The sequence below is a fragment of the Prionailurus viverrinus genome, chromosome C1 (genome assembly GCF_022837055.1).
Source record: "Prionailurus viverrinus isolate Anna chromosome C1, UM_Priviv_1.0, whole genome shotgun sequence".
NCBI classification, from domain to species: Eukaryota; Metazoa; Chordata; class Mammalia; order Carnivora; family Felidae; genus Prionailurus; species Prionailurus viverrinus.
In genome coordinates this window covers 115,251,437-115,264,104 of record NC_062568.1, presented here as the reverse complement: position 1 = coordinate 115,264,104, position 12,668 = coordinate 115,251,437, and the positions used below count along the sequence as shown (strand labels likewise).

The window sequence follows — 12,668 nt, the reverse complement described above, 5'->3', positions numbered from 1 at the left end:
CCAGTCTGGGCCTGGCCTCCCTCCTTATCTGCTATCCTGAGCTTAATGGAGGAGAGAGAAACAGAGGACAAAACAAACGGAGGGGTGGGGACAGGAAAGGAGAAAGTGAAATAGAAGGAAATTAAAGAGAAAGAAGAAGGGAGTAGAAAGGGCACCCCCACAGTAGTCAGCATCTAAAAGAAACAGAAAAATCGAAGTGAAATCACCCAAAGGACAGCTGGGCAAACCTCTTTGGCTAGCCACCTTCTGCAGGCACGCTGCTAAGGAGGGCGAGTGGAGAGGCTTTTATATAACACATGAGAAAACGGTTACGTTTGGTTACGGGAGAGGGAAAATAGGTAGGTTGTTGGTGCAAAGACCAAGGATGCCAGCTGGCAGACGGGTAACAGCTTTGCAAAGGATTTTCAAAATATTTTCAAAATATTTTGGACTTTCCAGAAACATCATAAGCAGCCCTCCTTTGCATGTCCCCCACGCACTAATGCTACCATGGTTATGCCCACTCCTTCTATCACTCTCCTTCTCTCCACGGCTGAGACTTCAAGAAAAGGATTACTTCATTGGGTCATGCTGCCAAAGCTCTTTGGAAAGAGGTACTCCAGTAGTAGCTTTGCTGGTCCCTCCTCTTCCTGATTCCCACTCTCTACCCTCTCACCCCCGTATGGGTGGCGGTAGCGCTATGAGGCATTCCTGTGCCCACCCAAAACCTGACCACAACGCGTTCAAAGGGATTATACCCAAGGGTGAAGCTGTGCTGTTGCAGGGAGCCTTGGTGGTCAGCTGTGGGGTTGGCCAGCAATTTTCCACACTGTGTGGCAGCTGCAAAGCCCTGCCTACTCAAATTTTCCTCTAATCCTGTCCAAGTGACTGAGAAGCTCTCCAACCGGTGACCACAGGAGGGGTTAACATCAGGGAGAGAGAGCCCACTATTTACTTATTTTAGCGGAGAGTCCCACTGGTAGGTGGCCAGGTGGAAAAAGGGGAGGGAGACTTTTCTCTCTTCTGTAAAGCACTCACCTCCCTGCTTCAAGATCAGGGAACATGGCCCCAACCTTAATGCTCTTCCAGCATCCTTGCCTGTTTTGCATAATTCTTGGACATGGGTCCCACCCATGGCAGAGGGTGCAAGAAAGATTCTCCCTCCATCCCACCCAGCACAGGATATGCTGATAGCCCATCTTCTTTATGGGCGACATGTAACATATCTGGTTGGGAATCTAGGCTTTAGACTCCCAGATAGGGCTGACAGACAACTTACACTCCGAGTCTTCACTCTTGAAAAAGCCAATGAGCTTGATGTGGTCCTCAATGCGTTCAAAGGCTTGGACTTCCAGTTTGCTGTTGATGATCTCCACGGGATCCTCAATTAGCTAGAATGCCACACAAACACGTGTATGAAATATGTTCCAACAAGAGAACTGTTCCTTCCTCAGTTGGGAAATCAGGCACACATGTAAGCTACTTTGGCAGGAAGCTGTGGACCCCATGCATCCCCAGTGAGCACAGCGGCAGCGCCTTCTGAGGAATGGACTTAACTCAGGAGTAGGTCGACTGGGCAATTCTGTCTCCTCCTCTATTGAGTTTGGAATAGTCTGTGACTCAATTCTGGCCAATGGCTCTCGGGGTAGATTTGCTAAAAGCTTTGGGAAAGTTCTCCTTTCTTTTAAAGAGAACAAAGGAAGCCAGATTCTCCCCGCACCCCCGCCCTTACCTCCCATTGCATATGAATGAGATGTGAGTATCAGCTCCTGCCACTGGCTTTCTTGTAACCAACCTGAGAAGAGTCAGCTGGAGGACAAAACCAACACTCTGAAAAGCAGACTACCTGTGATTTGTCAATAGGTCTAAAATTTGCCCTCTCTCTGCCCTTCCATTTGTGCTTCTAGGTAGCTGAATTTGGTTTCCATTACGTGCATCTAGAAGCCTCCACTTGGCTGACAGAGATGGGCCAGTGCTGGGTTGACCCAGAGTTTTCTGTTGCCTCCTTCACATTTTTAGGGCTTGTAGGTATGGGTCCATGAGAGAGCCGAGAGACTCTTGGGTGCTTTTTTGCAGGAGGTGGCCTTCAACTCTCTTTTGACTCACTCTTTCTGGGTTTTTGAGGCCGTGAGGAAAAGGCCACAGGCCACAGGCCACTGTAGATAGGAAATCACCAGCATAGATGTCGTTTACCTGTACAGGTATCTGTTTGAAAGCATTCGGCTTCACAGCTATTATTGAAAGTGTGAGTTTATTTATGGATAACATTTTTATAATGTCTGTTCCTCTATCTGCCTGAGCATATGGATCTATAGTGTCGTGCTTCTGTGGCTGAGAGGGAGTATGATATCGGGGGCTCATTAGTCTTGCCACCCTCAGCTGATTGTTATTCTATCTCTAAGTGATTACCCATCTCTCTTTCCCACTCTCTCCAGAAGCCCTGGAGCAAAGCCAAGGGGGCATCAGGGGCTCCTGGTGTATAACTGCTAAGACAACTAATGTGTTGCCTACACGATCCCGATTAGTGACCCTCTTGTCACTAATAAAACAGTTTCTAAGGTAACTTAAGGGCCAGCTTCCCAGTAGAAAATAGCACTGTGAAGTAGGTACTCCCAGGTTTTTTGTGAAGCATGAGGAATCTGTCTTAGACCAGGACAGATTATCCAGCTTCTCTGTTTTTACTTTGGGGTTTTACATCCCCCTGTAGTTGAACCCAAACAGCTCCAAGCAGGGCCACTGTGCATAAATGCTTACGTCCAGGAGAAACTCCACCAGGACGTCAGCTGCAAATTCGCCATCAAACTCAATTGTGCGATCACCCTTAAGAACATACAGACTTCCTTCTTCGTCAAAACCTGGAAGAAACAAAGAGTCCCCAAGACAAGGTCATCCTGATGCAAGAAAAATCATCTCCCGGGCTGAAGTCTGGCTCAAGATCTATGGAGCTAGCATTAACCTCAGGATCAGTTCCCCTTGAAACCACCCCTGTAAAGGACACCCTAAGTACACATTTAAATTGAAATAGTCAAGAACCAATGGCCCCACCTGGACTTTAACTTGATAGAAAAATCTATTCTCTACCCTACCACTGCTTTCATTTTCCAAATATGCTGCCAACCTCATTCTCCCTATAAAATGTTTCAGTGCCCACTTGACTCCTTTTAGCCGGGCATTCCAGTCCCTCCATGACCTAGTGCCAATCCTACCCTTCACATTCTCCCTTGGGTAGACCCGCTCTCTTTGTGTGCTTCCCTCCTTCTTGTCCTCATGCTGATGTGAAAGAGTGTGTAAAGGAAAAGTCACAGAGTGTGGTTCTTTACACAGATGTTCTCCTGGTTCCTCAAATTTGGAGTGACCTCCAACCCTGCTCTCATCCTGGTCAGTTCCTTTGGATCTCGGCTTAGGACTCATCTTTCTCAAGAAGGCCACTCCAATCTCTCTCACCACCATTACTCTTCTCTCAGCTTCATTTACAGGTACTCACTGGAACAGTAAGGTCTCCAAAGGCAGGACCACTGTCACCTTGGTACCCCCAGAAGCTTGCACAGAGCCTGGACACATCAGGCACCCCATAAATGTCCGTGGCCAGAATGAGCGGCTTGCTTTTCTATCGTGGCTGAATTCTGCACATCTTTTCCCAGTTAGCTGATAATGCTGCAAGGGAAAGTTCTGCCTCTTCTCTGCCCTCCATTGCTGCTGGCGTAATGCTATGCACTTTAACAAATGCTCGCTGGAAAACTATGTTTCCCTCCAGGAATGCTAAATAACTCAGGCTGGCATTTAGTCTAACTGCATGGCATCCTTAATTCCTTAGACAAATTGTTTTCAAACTCTCTATTAGCTGGAGAATGCTTTCTCCAAAGGAACTCTCCTGTAGAGCCTCTAGAGAAGAGGAGGCTGGCCCACTGCCTGCTGTGTCCCAGGGCACATCTGAAAAACCCCAGACACATTCTGGAGCACCATTTGTAAATCTAAAGGGTCAAGGTGTCAAGTATCCTTGAGGCCAGCAATGACCAACAACAACGGGTAACTTGGGAACATCAGCCAGTGTCCTGATGTTGGAGTTTTCTCTGAGTGAAACCAGTTAGGAGACTTTTGTAGTAGTTCAGGCATAGCCTGATAGGAAACCAAACTCAGGCAAACGGAAGGAAGGTTGATGAAGAAAGAGCAGGTTCACAAAATACCACTGTCCTGTAAACTCTGAGAGCCAAACAGTCCAAAAGAATCTGCTCCAATTCCTCCAGGCTGAATGTAGAGAAAAGTTCGTTTAGATTTTTCAAGCTCTGTCCACTTGAGGATACCCACTGGTCCACTCTTATAAAAAGCTTGTCCAGCATTTGCCTCCCACCGCCCTAAATTCTTAGATCACTGGAATACTAGTATTTTCCCCTAATTAAATTTACTGGAAATTCTCTCAAATTCAACTTTCCATGAAAGCAATGGGAAAGAAGACTAGGGTATCAATAGAATCTGGGGGCAGAGAAACAAGTCATTAAATTGCTTTTGACTAGGGAAACAGTTTAACATACTCTGTTCCCCCGACCAAAGGGGGAAAATATTCCTTAATTTATCCCCAGGGAAAGAGATACCCCAGACATTCTTAATAATCTGCTATCGTTTTATAACCATGAGTTCTTCTTTGTGTCTAACCTAAATACAATCTCATAAAATTTAAATCTTAAAAAAAAAAAAAAGCTGGTCTTCTTGAAAATAAAATAGAGCACAATTGTTTGTAATGCTCTAAGATAATGAACCTTCGTGTACCTGAAGCCACTAATCTTTCTCCCCCCTGCGTTTACTACCCCAAATCCAATTAACCTTTCTTCAAAGGTCATGTTTTATAAGCTCCTGCTATATTTAAATAGCCATTCTTCACTGGTCATGCAGAAAAGGCAAAATGGGCAGTACATGTGTGTGGGTGTTGGGAAACCAGAGGAGCTACCCATATTGTCTCTCCTTGGGATTAGGGCTGTGAGCGTCTTAAAGTGCACTTGAACTTGAGCGTGACGTATTGACACAAGAGATCACAACATGCACCGTGTGGTCACTTAACCATGCTGTGTCTAAATCCTCCCTCTCGCCCTTAATGATAATGCCCAGCTGGGGTTTAGCTTTACATTTAGAAACCACTGGGACCCCAGGGTCACTACTATTAATGTTATCTTGTGTTGGCTGCTTCAGCCAAGAGGTAAGGAAATAATAGATGATGGAAGAAGAGATTTGCTCTCTTCCAGAGAGATAACCATGGCAGTGAGATGAAGAGGCTAGGCTTTTAGCCTGTTCTAGGAGCTAAAAAGAAAGGTTTGACTTCTTTGATGTCAATTTCTATGGTGATACAAAGATATATTTGATGATTCATGTGAAATCATTCAATTCAATTCAATTCATTCACTACTTTCATGAAACTCATCCCCAACCCAAGACTAAGGTGTGCAGAATTGTTTTGTATTAATTGAAAAATAGTCCAGTTACCATGCAAGAAGAAATGAAACTGTACTTTTTTTTTTTTTCAAGACACATTTGTTTCTTCCTGGTATGCCTAAAGAAGTCCCACTTACCCAGTTTCTTGGCAAGCTTGGCTTCTTTCTTGGCATCCACCATCACAAAGCCTATATCTTTATGTTCCAGGACCTGGGCCACAAGCTGAAGGGAAAGACAAGCCAGACAGTAAGGGGACCAAGGGCAGAAAGATGGTACAATATGTTACGGGATAATATTCTGACATAACGACAAGAAGATTATCCTCCATACGTCCTGTTACTCTGACCAATTCAAGCAGCAACAAAGAGATTCCATGCCATACCCCCAGGAGAAGGATGGTTTAGCAGAATTCTGAGAACCTAGGAGAAAAAATATGAGGACCAGACCTAAGATACAGGATTTGGAAGTACATCCACTGTCTCACACCCTCCTCTGCCCTTGAGGTAGATCAAGTTTGAACTGAGAGAAAGAAAAATCAAAAAGGAAGCAAGGAGTATTTGGACAGCCGCAGGTACATGACAATGGGCCCAGAGCCCTTCCCTTGCCACCAACCGAACATGGAGTCAGGTGGGGACACAAGATATCACAAGGTACACTTTGTGGTCACTCAACCATGCCTCATCTAAATCCTCCCTCTCATCCCTGAAAAAGCTGAGGAACCTTAAGATGAAGGAGACCTGTATCCCCAATACTCAAGCATGATCCTTGGGTTCCTTCAGCCCCTGGGCTTGTGGAGTTGAAATGCCCACCGGGTGTATCTGGCCAATAGACCCAAGACGGCTTCTGATGCTTTCCCACAGCCCACTGAGAAAAAGAACCAGTAGAAGACCAGAATGGAACCATCAGCCCCAAAAGTGACAAGGGTGCAGCAGGGTCCTAGGTGGACAGATGGTTGGACACCAGCACAGGACTGGCATCACGTGAATCTTCCTGAAACTCAGATTTAAGGAAGCAGGGAAACCCTCAACTGACAGAGATCTATGTCCTGCCATCTGGTGAATGGAAGCTTAAATAGAAACAGTGAAGGAGATACTAGAGAGATCATGAAACATTAATGCCACTTTTCTTTAAATTAAAAAAAATGTTTATGTATTTATTTTGAGACAGAGAGTGAGAGCCAGAAGGGGGCAGGGAAAGGGGGAGAGAGAGAATCCCAAGCAGACTCCATGCTGTCAGCACAGAGCCCCACATGGGGCTCAATCTCATGAACCGTGAGATCATGACTTGAGCCACAATCAAGAACCGGATGCTCAGGGATGCCTGGGTGGCTCAGTCGGTTGAATGTCTGACTTCGGGTCAGGTCATGATCTCACGGGTTCGTGAGTTCTAGCCCCGCATCCGGCTCTGGAGCCTGCTTCCGATTTGGTGTCTCCCTCTCTCTTTGTCCCTCCCCCCTTCGTGCTCTGTCTCTTTCTCTCAAAAATAAATAAACGTTAAAAAAAAACTTAAAAGAAAAAAAAAAAGAACCGGATGCTCAACCGACTGAGCCACCCAGACACCCCTTTCTTTAAACTTTTTAAAAAAGGTAATTATAGATTAATGTGCAATTCTAAGAAATGATACAGAGATCCCTTGCACCTTTTACCCAGGTTCCCCCAAAGTAACATCTTGCAAAACGATAGTGCAATATCACAAACTAGACATTGGCTTTAATGTAGTCAAGATACAGAACATTTCCATAACCACAAGGACCCCTCATGTTATCCCTTTATAGTCACATCCTCTTTCTCCCAAACTCATCCCCTCCCTAAAAAGATTTCTACAACCTTTTCATTTGAAGAATGTTACCTAAGTTCAATCACATAGTATGTAGCCTTTTGGGAGTAGTTTCTTTAACTCATCATATTTCTCTGGAGATTCATCCAGATGCTTATGTATATCAAAAGGTCATTTGTTTTTTATGTGCTGAGTAGTATTTACATGGTATAGAAGTATTACAGTTGGTCAATTATTCATCCATTGAAGGACATCTGGGTTGTTTAAAGTTTGGGGCTATAATGAATAAAGTTGCTATAAACATTAACGTACAGGCTTTTTGTGAAGGTTGGTTTTCATTACTCTAGGATATATGCTCAGGAGTGTGGTTTCTGGGTGTAGCAACTGCATGCTTAATGTTTAAAGAAACTGCCGAAGTGTTTTCCCGAGTAGCTGTACCACATGACATTCCCACCAGCAACGCAGTGATGAGCTGTCTCATTCTTCCACCTCCTTGCCAGAATTTGGAGTTGTCACTATTTTTAATTTTAGCCATTTTTACAGACGTGTAGTGATATTTCGTTATGGCTTTAATTTGCATTTCCCTAATGTCTAATGAGGCTGAACATTTTTTTCATGTGCTTAGTTGACATCTATATGTCGTTCTCCATGAAATCCTTATTCATGTCTCGGCTTATTTACTAAACAGGTTAATTTTGATTGTTGAGTTTTGAGAGCTCTTTTAATATTAGTCCTTTTTCAGAGATGTGGTTTACAAACATTTCTCCCACTCTGTAGCTTATCTTTTTATCCTCTTGATAGGGTCCTTCACAGAAGAAAACATTTCAATTTTGATGAAGTCCAATTTATCGGTTTCTCCATTTATGGATTGTGCCTTTGGTGTTAAGTCTAAGAACTCTTTGTCTAGCCCTATATCCTGACATTTTCTCCTAATTCCTTTTCTAAACATTTTATAGTTTTAATTTTACTGTTGGGTTCATGAACCATTCTGAGCTACATTTCAGTAACGTGTGAGATTTATCTTGTTCTTTTTTGTTTTTTGGCCAGCACCATTGTTGAAAAGGCCATCTCTCCCCCATTGAATTGCTTTTACACCTTTGTCACAGATCATTTGACACAATTATGTGGATCTATTGCTGTTTTCTCTCATATGTCTGTCAATATCACATGGCCTTGATTACGGTAACTATATAATAGCTTCTGAAGGTGAGTAGACTGCCTCTTCCCACATGATTCTTCTTTTTCAAAATTGTTTTAGCTAGTTTAGTTCCTTTGCATTTCCATATAAACTTTAGAATAATCTTGTCTCTAATTATAACATTAATAATTATTAATTATAAAAAAATATTTCTAGGATTTTCATTGAACCTTTTTTTTTTAATGTTTATTTTTGAGAGAGAGACAGAGCATGAGCAGGAGAAGGGCAGAGTAAGAGAGGGAGGCACAGAATCTGAGGCAGGCTCTAGGCTCTAAGCTGTCAGCACAGAGCCTCACATGGGGCTCAAACTCACAAACCGCAAGATCATGACGTGAGCTGAAGTCAGATGCTTAACCCATTGAGCTATCCAGGTGCCCCTGCATTGAATCTTTAAATCTGTGTATCAGGGGCGCCTGGGTGGCTCAGTCAGTTGTGCATCTGACTTCAGCTCAGGTCACGATCTCACGGTTTGTGAGTTCGAGCCCCACGTCGGACTCTGGGCTGATGGCTCAGAGCCTGGAGCCTGCTTCCGATTCTGTGTCTCCCTCTCTCTCTGCCCCTCCCCCATTCATGCTCTGTCTCTCTCTGTCTCAAAACTAAATAAACATTTTAAAAAAATTAAAAAAAAATAAATCTCTGTATTAACATGGGAAGAAGTGACATATTTACTATGTTGTCCTCCAACTCAGGAATATGGTATGCCTCTCCATTTATTTAGATCTGCTTTGGCTTCTCTCATCTGCATTGTGTAATTTTTAGCACACAAGATGTATGCATGTCTTGTTAGATTTATACCTAATTATTTAAATGTTTTGAGTGATTATTAATAGCATTTTAAATTTTGGTGGTCATGTGCTTATTGATGGTAAATAGGTATATAATTGCTTTTTCTATGTTTATCTTGTATCTTGCAACCCTGCTGAATTGTGATTAATGCTAAGAGGTTTTTGTTTTGTTCTTTGCAGATTCTTTTGGATTTTTCTATGTAGACAATCACGTCATTCACAAAGAGGGACAATTTTTTCCCCATATCTGTATGCCTTTCTTTTTTTGGGTTTCCTTATGGCACTGACAAGAGCTTCCGGCATTATGTTCAATAAAAGTGGCAAAAGCAGACATCTACGCCTTGTTCTCAATCTTAGGACTTGGTCTACTTTTCCTTTCCGTTCTATCAGTTTTTGCTGCACACATTTTGCAGTTCTGCCCCTTTGTGCACATCCCTTTAGTATTTCCTGTTTTCTCTGTGGAGTGATCCTGGATCTATTTGGCTCTGCAGTTTGTGCTGTAAATCCCTCTACTTCTTCTTCTGTGGTTGCTTCTCTCATTTTCTCTTCATTCCTGCATCTGCCTTCATTTTTCCCGGCATCTCTGTCTTTTCCCTTGGATTTCCTTTCCTCTTATAACTTGTTTGAGGGCTTTCTTTGCCTCTTCACTCTTCCTTGCCATTTTCTTTCTTTCTCTCTGCTGCTACTTCTGTTCCGTTAAAGCTAAGGATATTGGTGGGAAGCACAGAAGCTGCTCTGTGGAGTGTCCCTGGTGACCAGGGGTGGAGGGGCAGGCAACAAATGGCACCACCTGCCCCTAGGGCAGTTTTCTCTCCTTTCTTGGATTTTGGCTGAGAATAGGGAAAGCAGGTTTTGGATGAAAGACATCATTATCAGTGTTTATGTTATGACTCATCTTGAGCTTTCCTGCAATACTTAAACAGGCTAATATTTCTGGAAAGTCACTTGGCTTTAGCCTATTGCATTCAATTCATTAGACCAGGTCGTTTTTGAAAGAGTTTTCTGGTTTTCATTATAAGCCACTCTGTCCTACTTAGTGCCATCAAAATGTTGATTTAAATGCCCCCTTGTCTATCATGCAAAGTTAATAATGATACTATTAAGTTTCCCTACTCCTACCGCAGGAGCCGTTAGCAGTGGCTCTTAAAGTATAGCATGCATTTAAATCACCAGTTAAAATGGGGCTTCCTGAGCCTCAGCACCAGAAAGTAGAGAACAGAGTTGGGTGGGGCTCAGAAGTTTACATTTTTACAAGCCACACTACCACGACTCATGATTCTGACACAGCAGATTTCACACTACTCTCTAGAAAGCACTGCTATAAATGATTGTCAGTTGATCCCAAAGTGATACGGTGTAATTTTTTTCACCTGTGACCCTCAGGCCCACGTGTGGCTCTGTTGACCCCTCTACCTCAGGCATAGGAGAGACATATTAATAATAGTAAGAATATAAGAGATTAACTATGAGAATGAAACAGAAGTTTTAACTGACCTCTCCTAGGTATATGCCACCATGTTTTGTTGGGTTTTAGGCCGATGCAAAAACCCAGGCATGAAAAGCATGGCCTCCAATTACTTTATTGATATTTATATGTGACTTTTGAACCTATATGAGTGAGAGGTGCTATCTCAGATAAGCTGAGTTCTGTTTCTTGGGTTTCCTGTTTAACTAAGCATAGCCGGTCACTGTCCTAGGATCGGATGGATGGACAGAGCCGGCACTCACAGATGGGCCAGAAACCCGTACTAGCTGAGACCTGCCCACCTCTTCCTTGGCACAGTCCCGACAGTGTCTGTCACTCTCGCCTCCCACCCTGATTAGGCCCAAAGCCTGCCCACTTGAGCTCTGTCATCGCTCCCATCAACCCTCGCAAGCACCCCTCATGGGCTGAGCCAAGGGTGGCTGGGGCTGGCAGCAACCCAAGAGAGAGCAGTGAAACTGGGTTGGGGGAGAACGTCTGTGGTGAAAGTCCGGGCCCCCCTGGGCTGAGTCCTGACATGACCCAGTCTCCCCAGGACCGAGAATCCCTGCCAGGCTGATGGGGGCTGGCTGGACATCGTTTGCCTCTCGCACTTGGCAACATCTTGCGTCGCCCTTGCTCCGATCCTAAATCTCCAGCTCATATGTTCCTTTCCCCACTCTCCCGCAGCCCAGCTCACTGCGCTCTCTCAGCTGCTGCCAGCCTTGGCGCCCCTGGCTGTAAAGCCAGCTCCAGGCTCATCTTTCACTCCAGCCTCCTTTCTGTGAATTCCAATAGCCCATGGCAGGGGCGTGGCTCTCTGACACTTATTTTGCAGTCAGAGTCATGTCTAAGTCTCTTCTGTTTTGTCCATCTCTCCTCCCTAAGGGGAAGGACCCCATTTTGTGCCTTGGGTCTCTCATCTAGCTCCTTAGAGATACTCGGCATGCTTTGGATGAATGGATGGATGGGCCCCTGCACTTCATAAGTTCAAGGGACTGCTGAGCCAAAGTGGGAAGAGGCAATTGTCACTAATTACAGTGATTAAGAGTTACAAACATGAGGAAGAGAAAAAAATAGAGTCAATATGTCTCCTAAATTCCAAGAAAACTGGAATACTCTCATCCCATCTGACTGCAATTTTCTCCTGTTGACTTATCATCTTTCCCCTGCTGGTTTTGTTAGTTTGGTTGGTTGGTTACTTCTCTGTCGTCTGTCCTAGAGACTGGGGTCATCTCTTATTGGTTGGCATATGCAGTCCTGGGCACTGGTGCAATGCTTATTCTTTCCAGAAACATTAGGATTTGCTTTGACCACAGATGATTCTATTTTTTTTAATTTAATTTTATTATTTTACTATTTTTTTATTTTTTTAAGCTGGCTTCACACCCAGCACAGAGTCCAACACGGGGCTCAAACTCATGACCCTGAGATCAAGACCTGAGCTGAGATCAAGAGTCAGACGCTTAACTGACTGAACCGTGCAGACACCCCAGATGATTCTTTTGAGTACAAAACTAACTTCATAAAAAAAAAGTTGTACTAAATAATATGCACAATTCAGTGTAAAGAAGCATATATGATAGTATACCCTTTCTCTCTAACTTTATATTGCATTGTATAGATATTTATTACACCAGTGTTACCTCTGTATCGATGGAATCAAAGTAGATCTCATCTTTAAATGAATTAATGAGTCTCTTCTTTAAATAGTTTATCCCAGTCATTAAGAATACAGCACTTGGCATCAGCGACCTGGATTCCTGACTTGGCCCTACGTGCTGTGACTCTGCTATAAAATATGGATGATTACAGCCTATTTCACAAGGCTGTTGTAAAGATTACATGAGATAATGCATGCAAAGTTGTTGACACAGCTTTGGGCATGCGGTAAGTGCCAAATAAATGTTATATTTTGTTCTTAATATTATGACAGCTGGATAAGGTTCTGGACCTTGTGCCAATTCCAAAGGATCAAAGCCGAATGGACTGGAATGGAAAGAAAGCAAGAACTATGAATTGAGGACCTGCTATGATCAAGGTACGT

At 43.6% G+C, this 12,668-nt stretch overlaps 1 protein-coding gene across 1 annotated transcript in view; it reads right to left on the bottom strand.

Moving 5' to 3' along the window:
- Positions 1 to 12,668, bottom strand: part of CASQ2 (calsequestrin 2) — a 66,884-nt gene that overhangs the window by 34,721 nt on the left and 19,495 nt on the right. Inside the window, exons 3-5 of the mRNA XM_047868770.1 lie at positions 5,538 to 5,622; positions 2,734 to 2,834; positions 1,259 to 1,370 (exon numbers count right to left, since the gene is read on the bottom strand). Of these exons, the coding sequence (XP_047724726.1) occupies positions 1,259 to 1,370; positions 2,734 to 2,834; positions 5,538 to 5,622 (298 nt within the window). The remainder of the gene's footprint in view (positions 1 to 1,258; positions 1,371 to 2,733; positions 2,835 to 5,537; positions 5,623 to 12,668) is intronic.